At 37.4% G+C, this 15,849-nt stretch overlaps 1 protein-coding gene across 4 annotated transcripts in view; it reads right to left on the bottom strand.

Annotated features, from left to right (window-relative positions):
- The window catches only part of ZNF106 (zinc finger protein 106), a 40,611-nt gene that overhangs the window by 21,430 nt on the left and 3,332 nt on the right, over positions 1-15,849 (bottom strand). For all 4 annotated transcript variants that reach the window (XM_064713875.1, XM_064713873.1, XM_064713874.1 and 1 more), the window contains 4 exons: positions 10,667-10,752; positions 9,302-9,363; positions 5,011-5,208; positions 782-2,860 (listed from right to left, as the gene is read on the bottom strand). In XM_064713875.1, the coding sequence (XP_064569945.1) occupies positions 782-2,860; positions 5,011-5,208; positions 9,302-9,363; positions 10,667-10,720 (2,393 nt within the window). In that variant the 5' untranslated portion in view covers positions 10,721-10,752. The remainder of the gene's footprint in view (positions 1-781; positions 2,861-5,010; positions 5,209-9,301; positions 9,364-10,666; positions 10,753-15,849) is intronic.

Genomic DNA, 15,849 nt, shown 5'->3' with positions numbered 1-15,849 from the left:
CTTCCCCTTCCCCAAATGTAGATTACTGGTTTAAGCAGTAAATTTAATCCCATTACAGTGGTATTCTGTGCTCATCTGACAATGGAACATCTCCTGTGCATCAATAACCAGACTTAGTGGCTAAGAATCGGCAGCATGATTTTCAAGTCAGAAATCATGTTATTATAAATTATTCTCAAGCAAAGTTGGAATAATCAAATGCGACATTTGTTCAAGACATTTCAAATCATTCAGGTTTAAAGCAAGTTTCAAAAATGCAGCATTATAGAATTGCTTCCTTAAATGCAAAAGCAAACTGTGCACCAGAATAAAAGATTAACAAATGAAGAGTGAGCATTTACACTGCTTGCAGCACTACAAGCATTTCTTGTAGTCCTAAAAAAACGAGGAAATAGGGAACTATCATAGCATTGTTCCCGTCCTGATTGCATTTTTACTTTCTTCCATTACTAGAACTGCAAAAGAAATGACAGAAACTACATTGTTACCATCCACATTCAGATATTAAAGCAACCATTATGAACGGATCAGAATCTTTTCTGAGCAGATTACTTTTACTTATCTATGGACAGAAATTCATTCATAGCATCAATCAATAAAAACTCTGCATTATTTGCAAAAAAATTGCATTTTCAAAAACTCTGCAAAAGATTATGGCATAGCAAGCTTCATTATAAGCTCTTACTTTAAGGATTTTGGGATTCATTTCACATATGGGAAAAAATATCCCTCCTCCCTCAGCATGCCCTGAGAGACATGGTTAGATCTGAAAGGTACCAACCTTGGCAAACCTTTGCCAAGTTCCTGTTTCTTCTTGGTTACCTGCTGGATGACCTGATCCCAGTTAACATTTCGCCGGGAAGCACTAAGAATCTGCCTGAGGGTAGGTTTAAGCCCTGACTCTTTCTCTGTCTCACTTCTCCGAAGGCAATTCACATTCCGAATGCGACGAGCATTATTAAGATTGGGCTCTGGGAGATGCGTCCCGACTTTGCTCTTCAGACTGATATGCCGTGTCAGATCTCTCTGCAGAGAAGCAGGCAGGCCAAGTTTGCTTAAATCTGGAAGAAGGAGGCCTCCTGACTGGCTTCCTCCTCTTTGAAGCTCATTATCTGAAGGATTTTCAAAACCTTCAATTTCAAATTGATCACGTGACTTGACACACTCTTCATTCCCTTCCCTGTCCTGTGAGCTTTTCAAATCCACATGCAAACGGTCCTGACTGCTTGACGAAGAAACTTTGGGTTCTATCCGAAATGTAAAATTTTTTAGCTCAGCAGAAGCAATACTTGAAGCAGATGGCTTTTTATCATCTTCCCTTTCAGAGGTGGTAGTTTTAGCTTCAGGAGTGTCACAGGGTAAAGAAGAATCCAACTTTTCAACTTTTGCTTCTGACTTCTCACTTCCCATTAAATCATCACCACTTACATCTAATGAATCTAGTCTGAACTCCGTCTCTGGCAATGCCTTCCCAGTTTCTTCCCAATTCTGGTCACTTGTATCTTTGCAAGAGCTTAAGGGAGTATTTTGCAAGGAATGGTTGCACTGGATACCTTTGGGATTTTGTTCTGCTTCACTTAAGTTATTAACAGGCTCTCTAAGATTATCACCAAGCACATCTTTGTTGTCTTGCAAGTTACCAACACAAGCAGCATGCAGCTTTGATGAATAAGAGGAGAAACTGTTTGTTTCCAAGTTCACCGCATTCAAATGATTCTGCTCTTCACCACTAGCTGAGGATAACAGACGCCTGACATTTTTTAAGAGACTGTTCGTGTCTTGCTTTATCAAGGATAATTTCATATCTGTGATATTGAGAAGGGGGGATTTCAGTGATGGCATCCTATTACTTCTGCCATCATCTGTGTCAGGCTTTTCACCACTGGAAGAGTCTTCCATAACCTTGCAAGAATCAAGGTGATCAGAGGTTCCATTAGAAGGGGAAGATGCTTCATGGTTTCTAGGTTTTGAAAGGCTAACATTGGCTTCACAAGTTTCTCCTATCATTGATGAATCACTAAGAGGTGTCAGTACAGAACCCATTTTCTCTGAAGGTTTTGAAACATTATCTTCAGACCGTGGTTGCTGCTCTGCAGTTTTCTGGGATGGGTAGGGACTCCAGCGATATGTTTTATCTCTGGAAGGACTGACACTTTTTCCACTGGCTCTTGAAGTTTTGCTTTCTGGTTGTTTCAATGTACTAAATTCTAACACTCCCTCAGCAGCAAGCTCATCACTAGTAAAATCCAGACGGTCACCTCTATTTCTTCGATTTCTATGTGGCAGAACATTGCCTTTCTCTGGCCGCTGCCATGCAGACCTTTCCTGATTGTATATATTTGGCTCTGATGAATATGAATCTCCTGAGCTTCCAAAATTCCAGCCATTTGCACCATGAGGACTTGGCTTCCAGTTTCCTCCATAACTCTTGGAATTCCAGCTAGAAAAATGACCCGTTTCTTCTGAGTGCCAAGTAGAATTTCTTTCCCTGGCACCATGATGCCAATTTGATGCTCCTCCTCTCCGCCCACTCAGATGCCAAGCGTTTCCAGAATTTCCATAATTATGTCGATTCAAAGGGTTTCCTGGAACATTCTGGTGCCACCCAGAGCGCCCCTTTGCACTACCTGAATGTCTGTTTATATTAAGGTTCCTCTGAGAGTGTGAAAATTTGCCTTGTCTAGGACTAACATAATCATCCTTTTCCCATTTCCAGTCCCTTTGTGATGCATTATGATGATGCCACGACAACTGATCATAAGCTTCTCTTTCTTTGTAAGCAGCTCTTTCTTCTCGCCTTCTCTGTGATCTCCTATCATCACATTCTAATTCTTGGCTTGCACAACTTGGTTCAGTTTGCCTACAAAAGAATTGAGAAAAACCTAAATTCTGATGCTATTATACTAAAATCCAACAGTCCACAAGCTTCATGAATTTTATTTGCACTGAGAAGAAAATTTTTAAAAAATTATTTATTGTAGAAAGAAACAGATACTTTTTTAGCAGCTTTGCTTTTCAAGCTTCACTAATGTTTGACTTTCAAAACTAACGTTGTACCTTTACTTACACATGATAATTTCAAAATTTCTCTCACATGAACAAAAGATTTGGCATAGGGACAGGTCAATAGACTGATTCGCAAATACTTTTCTCTAACTTGAAAGATAATATTCCTTTATATTTACTATTGGACTAATAAGAAACTAATAAAAATCAAGTTTCTTAATGTTATAGAATCTTTGTAATTTGATCTATCTTAGTAGACAGAAAACTCAATAGTGAGATTATTTTTTCTGAAGACTATTCTGCAGGTGGAACTAGAGTGAACTGATAGAAAACAGAGGAAAGTTGGGCTGAAAACTCCATTATTATCCTTACTGGAGGGAACAAATGACATGACAGCTCCATTTATAAAGGTTAAGTTAAAACACAGATGTAAGACATCCACAGAAGACGCACCTCAGATAGGAAAGTAATTTGTCTTCTTTTAAACAAGAGACTGGAACAGTCCACAGCATGCAATCCTGAGTCTGTATGAGCTTCCCAGCAGCACTATCGGCTGCCCTTTGGATAGCACTTGTGCTTGGCAACTTATCACAGACACGTGGCAAACTATCACATGTACATTTAAAGATAAATGCTCCCTTAACAGCTACAGCTATTCCCAGGGTCAGCAATCTACCCCACCAAATGAGGAGTTTTCATTAAAAGTTTTTTCCAGGAACTGATCACATCCATTCTAGATCCCTGGACAAGAAAGACAGTAAATTTTCACACTACTACTCAAAAACAATTGATTTGAGTAAACTGAACATTCATATTGTATCACCCTTTATGTTTTTGATACATTCCAGTTCTGCTAAAAGATTCCCTAATAACTACTCTCTAATGGAAAACAGTCTACTGTGCGAAATAATCTGAGCTCTAAGATGAGAATTCAAAACAACACTATCTAAGTGATACAGTAATTTCTAAGAGCTGATTGTGATCAACTAGATTGTGATCTAATGGAAATAATTTTGCTGAATTAGTAACTTAAACCTTCTGGTTTTCTGCCTCTCCAAACCAGCACCCAGCAGACAGAGATTTTCTACAGTTTTAGTTGCCTCAGAACAACACTGCACTGACAGTATTACTCCTTTTTCCATAAAACAAAAAGGAAAAGTAACAATTTTGCTACCTACATTAACCAGTATGAAAACATTACCATTGTGCAGCACAGAGACACACTAGTACAACAGAGTGATGCCAAAACCTACCTAACAGTCATCACAGATTTCAACATCTGGAAACACTAATTTAAATTTCTAGCCACAGAACACAAAAGCTTGTTTTAAAAATTATATGCCCCTTTAGTACCATCACCATGCCATAAATGTATTCAAATAATATATTCCCAACTGGAACATCACACAAGCAATGCACATGTGCAGATTTTCATGTAAAATAAAAGACAATATTTGTTACTTTCTGCAGCCCTCTATTTCATAGTGAGCCACTGGAACTATGTTTAGCTAATGGTAAGCAGCAAGATACAACTGGTAAGAAATTTCATTCAAGGACTAGGGGATTTCACTTGACATTTACAGAATAATCCAATTGGTTTTATAAAAAAAAACATGTTCAGCAGCAGTTTCTTAAAGGCCAAGTTCCTACAGACAACCTCCACCATAAACAGTATTAGCACTACTGTCCATTTATTAAGCCTTCAGTTAAAAAGGTATCAAATATTAAAATAAAAACATTAGGGTTCTCAAAACTCAAGACTGTTTTTACCCATAATGGAGAATGATTGTATTTCCATACTACTAGTAGAGGAACAGGACAAAAACATTCAGCAGAGTCACATTTACATGTTGAAACTATGATATCCACACAGGTCTCTTGGATTGCTCTCACAAGAATGCTGGCTACAGGAAATTTACATTTTGCGAGCACCTAAGCCTCAGCAGTGCATGCTCATTGTGTTAAAAGCAATTCTATGATCTAAGTGGAGAAAGGAAAACTCACCGGTTCCGTTCCTTCTTTTGCTTGATGAGTTGAATGAGTTCTTTGTCAAGGTCTTCTTCTTCTGCCACTTCTTTCTCTTCCTCTTTTCTGTCATGGGCATTAACATTGTCTTTGTGCAGCTGACTGGAGATGTGCTTGGCATATGCTGACAAACCCACCAGCGTCACCCTGCACACCCGGCATTCATGGCTGCTATCCCTAGGAAGAGAGGCAGAGGGTGGGCTTTCAACTCTGCCAACTGGCATGGCAGGGAGCTCTGTCTTACTTTGTTTCCTCTGAATGTGTCTGAGTTCAAGGCAACTAGGCTTTGCTCAGTATGCTTATTTGAATTCTCTGGCTTTTTCTTTCAAGGTTTTGTTTTTTGATGGTCAGTTTTAACAAGATTTTTTTCCAACAATCAAGAGGTAAAAGACTTGGTAATAAAGCTACATGAAGTGGGAGGAGGAATTCTTCTTGAATTGTTGTACTCAAAATCTATTCAGAGGAAACATAGTGAGCGAGGAGGCAGAATGAAAGGCTTCCAGAGCTAGCAGGAGCTCTGAAACCCATCCATGCTGCCAGCTGCACTGGGGAAGCCTGGTGACAGCTTCTACATTTAATCCTTGCCTTGAGCCTTCCCCCAGTGAAATTTAGAAAAGGGAGGAGGCAGCACATGGATACAGCCAATCCTGATACAACATAACCTAAACCGGGACAGCTGAGACTGCTGCCTGGAATCCAAAGACTCCACAGCACAGTGAGTGATGGGAGGGTGTCTTCAGTTTCCTGTACTTTATTTGGTTCAAGTGTGCATGAGGTCTGCTTTCTACTTTAGAGGACTTATCTCAAAAATTATAGAAATAATTTCAGCTGGAGAAAATTGACAGCTGTATCAGACAAATGGCTTTACTCATATTACTGGATTAAGACTGCAAGACTTGAACTTTTTTTTTCTTTTTAAGAAATTCAGATTTTTAAAACCACAACATTTGTTCTTCTGACAATGCCTTCCAATAATTCAGTGTAAAAGAAGTACATTATTAACTTCCTAAAAAGGAAAATATGTTCACCAGATTAAAAATAAAACCACACAGATAAAAATTATTTAGAGCATAGTCCAGTGCAAATAACTCAGCAGGACCAAGACAGGATTCACTGACTGCCTCCACAGTGCTTCTTTCAATTCTGCCAGTTAATTAATAAAAGCAGATATGTATGTCCCCATGGAGCACTTGACACAAAGGTCTTAGAACAGAAGCATCACAATACAACACACAGTTCATGACTAGTGTCAAGAAAATGGGATCCATAAAAGAAAAAGACAAACATGAATCCTTGTTTTTAGTGAACAGTTAAAAAAAAAGAGAAAGATCAAAAGATGTGCATTCACTCAAGGTATTAAGGCAATGTCCTCATCAGAGTGGTTAATCAAGTGTCAGCAGCTATGTTTTATTTATCCTGGATATCAGTGGTTTTCCCTACTAACATACTTCAGATATTTAATCACTGCAGTCATTCAGACACAGCTAGAGACAGCTTTATTTTAAACAGCCTAAGTATTAAAAATCAGATTTTTTTTTGTTTAATTATTCTGTATGTTGCAGCCTAATTAATTTCAGATTAAACATTATGATAAATTTCATTCATGATGTCAGTAGCTTCCAAATTTACCCTGTATTTTCGAGAACTAAGTGTACTTAATTTCATACATTTCACATTGGCTAATAAATATTCAAAGCCCATATCCTATATATTGCACTTCAGGCTATCTTAATGCAATAAAGATAACCAAACCAGACCAGTGGATTTTACTAATGTCGTTGGAAAAATCCTGTTCACACTAATAAATGGCACAGCTGTGCATAGCTAATAAGACTTATTTTTAACTTAGGTCATCACACAAGGCAAACTGCAAATAGAAAGTTGGCTGCTCACTGAAAAAGATGTTCTTTTTACATAATGTTCCACTTCACCCATACGGACTCTCAATGAGAAGCACATCCCAGTGGTTCTAATGTGGTAGTAATTAGGTTTTAAAGAACAATCCACATCCTTCATAAGACCCATGTTTCAATTATTGCATAAAACTTTTACCATCCTCATTTATAGACTGATTAACTAAATGCAAAGTTTTATTTATTTTGAACAAAGCCAGCGAGTTAACAGCTGGACTGAGGACAAAGAACTTGTTTCTATCGCTTCTAACTTGCAAGTTACTAATTACAAAGCTGTGGTTCTTGTACCAACTGACAGTCTGAAAAGGCAAGACTTCTTTGACCTGCTGTTAATTTATATGAGCCTAAAGAAAAACACAACACTTTTTTTTCTTTATGAACAACTGCTTTAATTGAAGATAAACCGGCTAGGAGTTCAGAGAGCTACCCTTAGAGGAATTTATATTTCCTTCAGTTCTATACTTTTCCTACACCCGTTAATGCCATCCAGAACTAGCACAGTCCGTGGCACACACTGATCATGTCTACACATTCCCCTGCCATACAGGAATACCACACAACCTTAGCTGTTAAACAAGGCGGCCAAAAGAAGTTTGAGGTAAACACAACAAAAGTTCTCTCGGTATGAAAGCACTCAAGAGCTTTACTTACTGCCTGTATACTTCAGACTGTAGTGTCAATGTCCCATGTAACAAGAGCACTATTTCACTTTCAACTAAAAACAAGCAAAACCCAAATATGCTACAGCTTGGTACTTGGCATCCAATTCTCCTTATACATCACACAGAATAAGACTTCAAGGAAAGGAGAAGAGTCTTAAAACATTCCAGAAAATTATTCTAGCCCTTGAGATAACTAAGCCAACTTTAAATGAAAAAAACAGGATGAATCAATGTGTGCATTTCCTTTACCTCTTGCATACAGAAAGTCTGAAAAGTGACTTCTAGTCAGATACTAAATTTCAAGATAGTAAGATGTTGATACTCCACATACTTTAATGGTACTATCATCTGTTACACAATTCAGCCACACTCATGAGGCTGCTGCTTGTGCTTCACATTTTCTTCTTGAAGTACATGGCTGTAAAAGACTCCTAAAAAGCTTCTAATTAAATTGAAATGGAAGAAGGGGCACAAGAGAGAGAACAAGGCTGCTGTTGCACAGTGAAAAATTAAGTTCATTATTTTGAGAACAAGCATCTTCCGTGCATTCTTCTGAAAGAGTAGTGAAGACAGATAGTTACATTAATAATAAAAAAGTGTAATGATGATGAAAGAAATTTAACTTAATATCAGTCCTATGGAGTGGAAAACCAAAAATTGTCCAATCATTTGCAAGCCACTGCAGACACAATATATAACTTCTAGAAATTATGTGTTACAGAGCCATAACTAAACTAAAAAAAAAACAAAAAAAAAGTAGAAGGCCCAAAATAAGTGAAATTTCAGAATCACTGTCAGAAGACAACAGTCTAGAACAGAAGTGCTCAGCAAGTTAGCTGACCAGAAGCCAACAGTCAGTTTCTAGGGCAGAGAGCATTCTGGTTTTTTTCCCTGGGTATGAGATAGATGTCTGCACAAAATGAATCCCCCACACCTCAAAGAGTGGAAAGACGGTTACTTTTAGTTCTTTAAGAGGTGTTGAAACAGATTTGTAATTTGTTACAGTTTCTGCTGAAAGATAATTAAAAATTAATTTGTAGATTAAATATTCAAGTGTTTGACACTATGTGATCTCTGTGGCTACCTCAAAATCCATACACCTGAAATCACTTTAAAGTGCAGTCTGGTTGGAACCTAACTCCCAATTATTAGGATCATGTTTGAATACCCTTAACTCCCCCCTTCTACTTTCCAAATGTTTCAAATAAAACATAGAAACCTCAAAGGAAACACCATCCAGCATGGTTAGGTCTCCTAACCAAGTGACTGTGCTTTAAAAGATCAACAATTGTTTTTACATTATTGAAAACTTACAAAAACCCCAAAAAATTCAAAAAGAAAAATACTACTGTTCCTAATTCTAATTTCTGATTATTGTGCCTTTCTGTAAAAGGCAGAAATTTAGTGCTTGAAAAAAACCCCCCACAAACATGAAACTGCCAAGAACGAAGTAACTTTATTTCACTGCAGTCAAAGCAATGCAGGTGAGCTTTCCTCCATGTCATTGTTTGCCTCCTGGGTTTCTGACATCATGAAAACATGTTCATTGCCAGCTGTATGACAAGGCACGCTACTAAAGTGAAGCGCAAAAATAAATTGTGCAATTCAGCTTGTACGGGAAATAGGTCAGGAGTCCTTCCAAAAAGTGACATACAAAATGGCACAGGGAGGAATGATGGAAGATTGCTCTCATACCTTCCCTTCAGGTTTTCCAGTTCTCTGTGGTGAAGCATGCTTCTCTTGTGTTCTTCCATCTCCTTCAACATGTAGAAAAAAAAAATTGGTCAAAACAAAACAAAATGCTGTATCATATCTGAAAAGCTCATTTTTGTGAATTCTCCTGCCTTGCACAAGGGTGTACTCTACTTCTGCAGGGCTGTAGTAGTTGCCATTCCTGTTTCTGTGACTATGAAAGCACAAGTAGGCACACCTGCAGGAAGTTATGTTACCTTTCCCAAGAAGAACACACGAGTCGTTAAAATTCAACACAATGGAAGCAGAATTTCAGCAGAAAATCAAATATCAGTCTATGTAGCAAAGTTTATTAGACTGATTTCTGACAAAACACTGTTGAAAATTATTTTAATTAGAAGTCTCATTAATACCATTCTTCAGAATCACAGTACTTAAAACAGTTTCCCTGTGCAATCTGAGCAGTTTCTCTGCAATTCTATTGTAAGACAGCTGTAAATTCACCATCATATACTATTTTACTTGGCTAGACACTTCAGAAACTGAGATGTCCATGTCAGTTAGCTGTTTACAGCAACCCTGATCTATGAACTACAGTACTGTTATAATTATTTGCTTTTGAAAGGGAGCTGCCAGAAGAGAAAAAACATTCATCACTCAGCAAAAGGAAGCAGTCAGATGATTTAACTTTCCTTTGGTGTTTGAGCCAAAGTGTTCAGAAATCTTCAAAGACCAGATAATAATCACTATCCTCTCTAGCCCTTGAAGTCCTATCTGCAAAGGGAAAGGAACATCTTCCACCTTGAAGAGCTGTGTGAATTAAAACATATGGCACATCTCCACATGCCATGTATCTAAAACGTACATGAAGGTCCATTAAGAAACTCTCAGATTCAATGCAGATTTTGCATAAATACTCAGCACACAGAAGATGGACATCAAACTGACACACTAATGAAAACACATGCTGTGTTATGTGGAAAACACAATTCCATTTGGTTCTTCCATATGGAAGCACAGACCTTCCAAAAGGAATCTATAAAATTGTGTATTACAGTATTCTTCCCATGTCATAATCTACAGTCAAATATGTGTGAGTGCTTTTCACTTTAGTATCTTTATAAAATAATATAAAAAACCTCAAAGACCTCACTATTTTTAACATTCAGAATCAGGCATACTGCACAGCTCGCTTCAAGAAAGATACTCCAAAGCACACAGAAATATATTCTTTGATTTGAGATAGACTTAGGGCAATATATTCCTGGTAAAGGGAAACTGCACTTTGCACAATTTTAAAATGAAAGAATTTCTCATTCACATTTCATATTAATATCTACTGATGCATGTCAAGCAATAATTATTTACCTTTTTTGAGTTGTACACAATGTGACATAATGCACATTTTCGTTGCTGAACCATGCTTATTACTCTGGAAATATCTTATTCCATACCTGCAAATAAAAACAATTTAAAAATAATCAACATTCAGGATTACTTGTTTCATTAATCTTACTAAATAAAGTAAGGAAAGTTACTGTTCATGAAAACTATTGTGCTGAGCTTAAGAGAATACATGCCTCTCATGAATAGTCAATAGTCTTCAAAAAAAAAACATAAGGTACTTTGAACAGCCATCTAAAACATCTATAATAAAAAGCAGATTTCCCTTTCTTTCATTTTGTTCCTGGTCATCCAAGACCTGGTACTCATTCAACAGTCAGAGATCTGTACAAATCCTCTTAGCTACTCAAATCAGATTAACAAAACACTTTTCAACTAGGCTGATGACAGGGAGATAAGGAATTAGGAAAACCAAGCAGGGCAAACTCAGATCTTTATTTTAGTGCACAGGGCCACTCAAGGAAGATATTTAAGGCCGTAGGAAAATGAAACAGAGGCCATTTATGATATCAAAGACCACTAGTCTTCAAGTTTTATTGATCCATTTACTCACTATAAAATAAAACCTGAAGTAATTTAAATTCAGTATTTTTCTCACTAGCCTTTGCAAGAAATGCACATATCCATGTACTTAAATACTCAATTTAGACAGCATTTTAACACTAATCTACTGAAGACCTGTATATATGCAAAAAAAGCAGCAGCAGGTCATAAGATGTCATATGTATTTTATCTTAATGTTTAACTCATAAGGAGGGCAATGAAATTAGAGTCTAGGTTATAATGCAAAAACAGATATGTCCGTTTAAATAACAGAGTACAATCTTTGCACTTTTCTTTCTCTTAAAATACACTAAAATGCACAATGATTGAGCATTATTGTAATTTTTTATTGATTTGGCAGAGGCAGTTCCTCACCCTAAATTGAAAACAAATGCATTTTTTCAATACTCAGCATTTTGCTATCTGCACAGAAAAATACAAATCCTTTCAAATTTTGCTATCTTACATTAGGCAACTTCAGAGCTAACTTGGCTAATAGCACCAAAATTAACCTGCAAGAGCCTTCTTCAAGAACTCTACTTCACAACTGACCCCATAAAGTTAATTCTAGTTATTCAACATCAACCTTACCAGTGGCATCAAAATCTCTAAATCTGGTACTGACTAGAGGCTGTGAACAAAGGGCAGGAACAGGATTTTTACCAAATCCAGATTACCTAGAGTTAAAGCAGCTCTGATATTCAGTTGTTCTGTACAACTGAAAACAAAAATGAGCAAGTAAAAGGACAACCCTTTAAGTCCAAAATGTAATTCTTTGACAAGTAACTCTTTCCCTACAGCTTTCCACGTCCATTTACACATAAGGTACCAGCATCTGTCGGGGTTAAAGGGGAGGAAACTGAGAGCTGCAATAGCACTTCCACCATTAGACAAGAGAGAAACAGTTTTCTCACTAAAAAAATCCACATCGCCATACTAAAACAAACACATTTAAAACACAACAGGAGATTCAGTCATCTTGTGTTCCCTAACCACCATTCTTGATCTCCCTGAGATACCTGATAGTGTTTAAATATGCATTTTCTAGCTTGATCACATGGGCACCTGATATATTTGAACCATTATAGCAGCTGTTTATTTTGACACATAAGCCCCAACAAAGGTTTAAGATTATTCAAAACTTTGCACCAGCCTGCATATAAATTCATATGGTATCAGCAATGTCCATGCAAAAGCACCTGCCTTCAGGGAAGGTCAGGATTCAGAAACACTATCTTTCACAACAAATTATTTTGAAAAAATTTATAAAGATCATAACTTGTTTTAAAGCATATTTCAACTGAGACAGCAGTTAAGGAAACTTTAAGCTAATACAAGTAGAGACAGAAAATGAGATATTGCAGACTCCTGATTCTCTAGTGAGTTATTAGATGAGTGTAATAGCACATCATCAATCTACTGTTTATACACAGATCTGTGCAGCTACAACAGATCTAAAGGAATTATTAATGATCATACACAAGTGACAAATGTTTAGATGCCTATCCAACATAGTACAGCTGGTTTAATGCAGATAATATGGAAGTACTCATGGAAAGTGAGGCTGCTAATCCTTGCACCAATTTCAGACACTTCCTTTTGCATTAAAATATTCTGTGCACCCCCAACATTCTTTGCTGGCACTACTTTGTAGTTCAGCGGAGGAATACCCTACATGTGCTCAAGATCTCCTTCAAGAGCACCCAAGTATTTACAGAATTCGTTCTGCACTGGGGTTAAAGCAGCACAGGACTTAAATCAGGAGAAGCAGGCCAGTTAGCACGGAACATTAAAAAGCTTTCACCAGCAGAGCTAACATTACACCTGTTTTGGCTAATTAAAACATATAGTAACTATACACGATTACAGGAAGAGTTTTCGGCAAACTGCCCAATCAGCTGGGCATTACTTATGACAGAGTACTAAAAATACTGATAGAATTCAAATGCTATTGGATGTCACTATGAAAAGGGAAACTTTCTCAGTGGCATGGGCTCAGAAATAAAGAGATTCAGTAGATGTTACAGGGACTGGGAGAACACAGACACACATTCTATTTCCAGATCACCTCTTGACTTACAGTCTTACATAGATATAAACCACTTCCCATCATCCTTAGCTTTCTCCCAAATGCTGCTAAACCTATAAACACTGGGGTTCATTTTAATTAGGTACTTCAATTTTACTGTAAAAGAACTTCTATGAAGTATTTTGAGTAACATAATAAATCAAAGGCATTTCCTCAGTCACTATGTAAAATCAGCAAGAATCAGACAGCTTTTGAGCCATGTAGACACTGCATTTCATCTCATCATATACTGGTCTGTTCAATGTCAAAACTTCCATTCTTCATGAAGAAACTTCAGAAACAGAGCCCTCTCTAGATAAATGCAGGCACATTTGAATTCTCAAAAAAAAGATCCACATACTTTAAACTTCAACAACATTCAAGCTTTTATCAGCTTTAACACCTTGCACTTTTGAAATCCTCGGCTTGCTGTATAACATAGAAAATTACTTTTTATGGGACTTGAGCAGGAAAATGAGCTACTCTAAAAAATGAGCGAACTGCAAGCAAAGATAAGGTTTTGCCAAAAAAACCCCACCATCATATAAAAAGAACGTTACATGTTACAGAAGAAGATGTTAAGAGCAGAATGCAAAGCCTTTGAAACAAAGGAGATATTACATTCCCTCAAAATAGAAAGTTGTTGTAACCGTTCAATGGGTCATTTATTATTTGTTTGTTTTAAAAGGAAGGGATGTGCTTTACAACTGGGTGATGTAAACACAACTTGCCAATAGTCTGCACCTGTATAGAGCTTAGAAATACCACAGAGCTTTAATTAAATTAAGAAAGCCTGCTACAGAGCCTTTAGAGAGCCCTTCTCACAAATAAAAATAGTCTACAAAGAAAATTAGGCATTAGACTACTTCCTGGTAGAACATCCATTTGTCCACAGTTATTCAACCTTACCGGATAACATACATTAAAAATGTACATCAAGATTAAATCTGCTACAGATTAGTGGCTGAACACTCTGACTATATAAAGCCACAAGTGCCATGGAGTGGGGTGTGCAGCCCGGCATTCCAGCTGCCTAGAAATCCTCAGGAGGCTTCAAAGAGATCAGCAGCGCTGGCCTGTCTAAAGGCCTGCCTAAGTGCTGCATGTCCCTACAGAGAGCAGTGGAAACTCAACACTTGAGAAGAACAGGAGGCTACAAATTCACTGTGCAGAATGTTCTGCAGCAACATGCTCAGCTCCTTGCAGAGATGTCATTCCTAGTGCCTCAGTGACTTCTGACCTGCAGCAACCAGCTGCACACCCCAGCTGAACTGTAGAATAGTAATAATAATACTGAGCCCTGTGCTCCAATTTCATCACCTCCAGCAGAATTTACTGGAATAAAGCACTATCATTCACAGACTATCTTCTCTTCCAAGATTCATTGCCCCTCAAGCATCTGAATTTACCACACATCCCCGCTAGACAATAACTTCTATTAATTACCTTAACTCTCCTTCTGGGCACTAACTTTCCTTCAGAGATGTTGATCTGTGCATCCTAACACAGGCAACAAACAAAAACTTAAGGACTTAACTTTAGTAAGTCATGACTAACAGCATGATTCTCCCCCAGCACACTGTCAGCCACTAACTACTTTGTAGTTGGTTTCTTATTTTTACAGGGCAAAGGAGAAAACTATATTACACTCCAGAAGTTCAAATACTTATACCAGAAGTAAAGCTTTTAAGGTAAATTTCTCCCTGCTTTCCAGATTTAATTTTATCCATGTGACAGTCTAAGGGGTAGTCTAGACCCCTGAGCACTGAAACAGCACCACTAGACAGCAAATGGTATAACTGGGCAGACAAGTGCTTAACTGTTTTGACATTAAGCCAGGAAAGAAAAGTTATTTCACAGATCAAAGTTCTTTAAGCTCCTGTTTAAAGCAATAAAATTTACTTCACTATGTGGCCTAGAAAACATCTAGCAGAAACAGAGTGCTATCTCATAAGTATGACTGGGAATTTTACAACATACAGGGAAAGTCTGCAGGAGATAAGGACACCACAGAGAAATATCTTAAACAGACCTGCACAGGCACAGAACACCTGGCAGGAACACAGAGTTTTCACTGACTTCTATTTTTATTTCATGTAAGTCTAAGAACAGGGCACAGACCAGAAGAACATATACACTTTAACCCGCAACCAAATTGCATCTTTCCAAGTCCTATACATAAGCAATGGTAATAATCTCTTAATATACAAAGTAAGTTTTCCTTGCTGTAAATCAAGGTGATAATTTCTCTCTAGTGAAACTAAATGCCTTATTTCTTTCTTATTCATGAGAGCTTTTCACACACCTGAAGATTCAGGAATATATTCTTGCCAAACTGGAATGAAGAACTGTTCAGCATTATTACTGTATGCTGTCACTTAGAACACCTAAAATCCACATACCTGGAAATTCCACAAGCTGGAAAGCTTCTGTTTTCTCCCATACTCCCTACTAGGTTTAAGGCATATGCAAGTTTTGTTTTCTTCAGATATTTTCGTCAAACATCACATTTCCTGGGCTTATTGAAATAGCCATT

The sequence above is a fragment of the Zonotrichia leucophrys genome, chromosome 5, assembly GCF_028769735.1.
Source record: "Zonotrichia leucophrys gambelii isolate GWCS_2022_RI chromosome 5, RI_Zleu_2.0, whole genome shotgun sequence".
In the NCBI taxonomy this organism is placed as follows: Eukaryota; Metazoa; Chordata; class Aves; order Passeriformes; family Passerellidae; genus Zonotrichia; species Zonotrichia leucophrys.
This window is presented reverse-complemented; position numbering and strand designations above follow the sequence as displayed.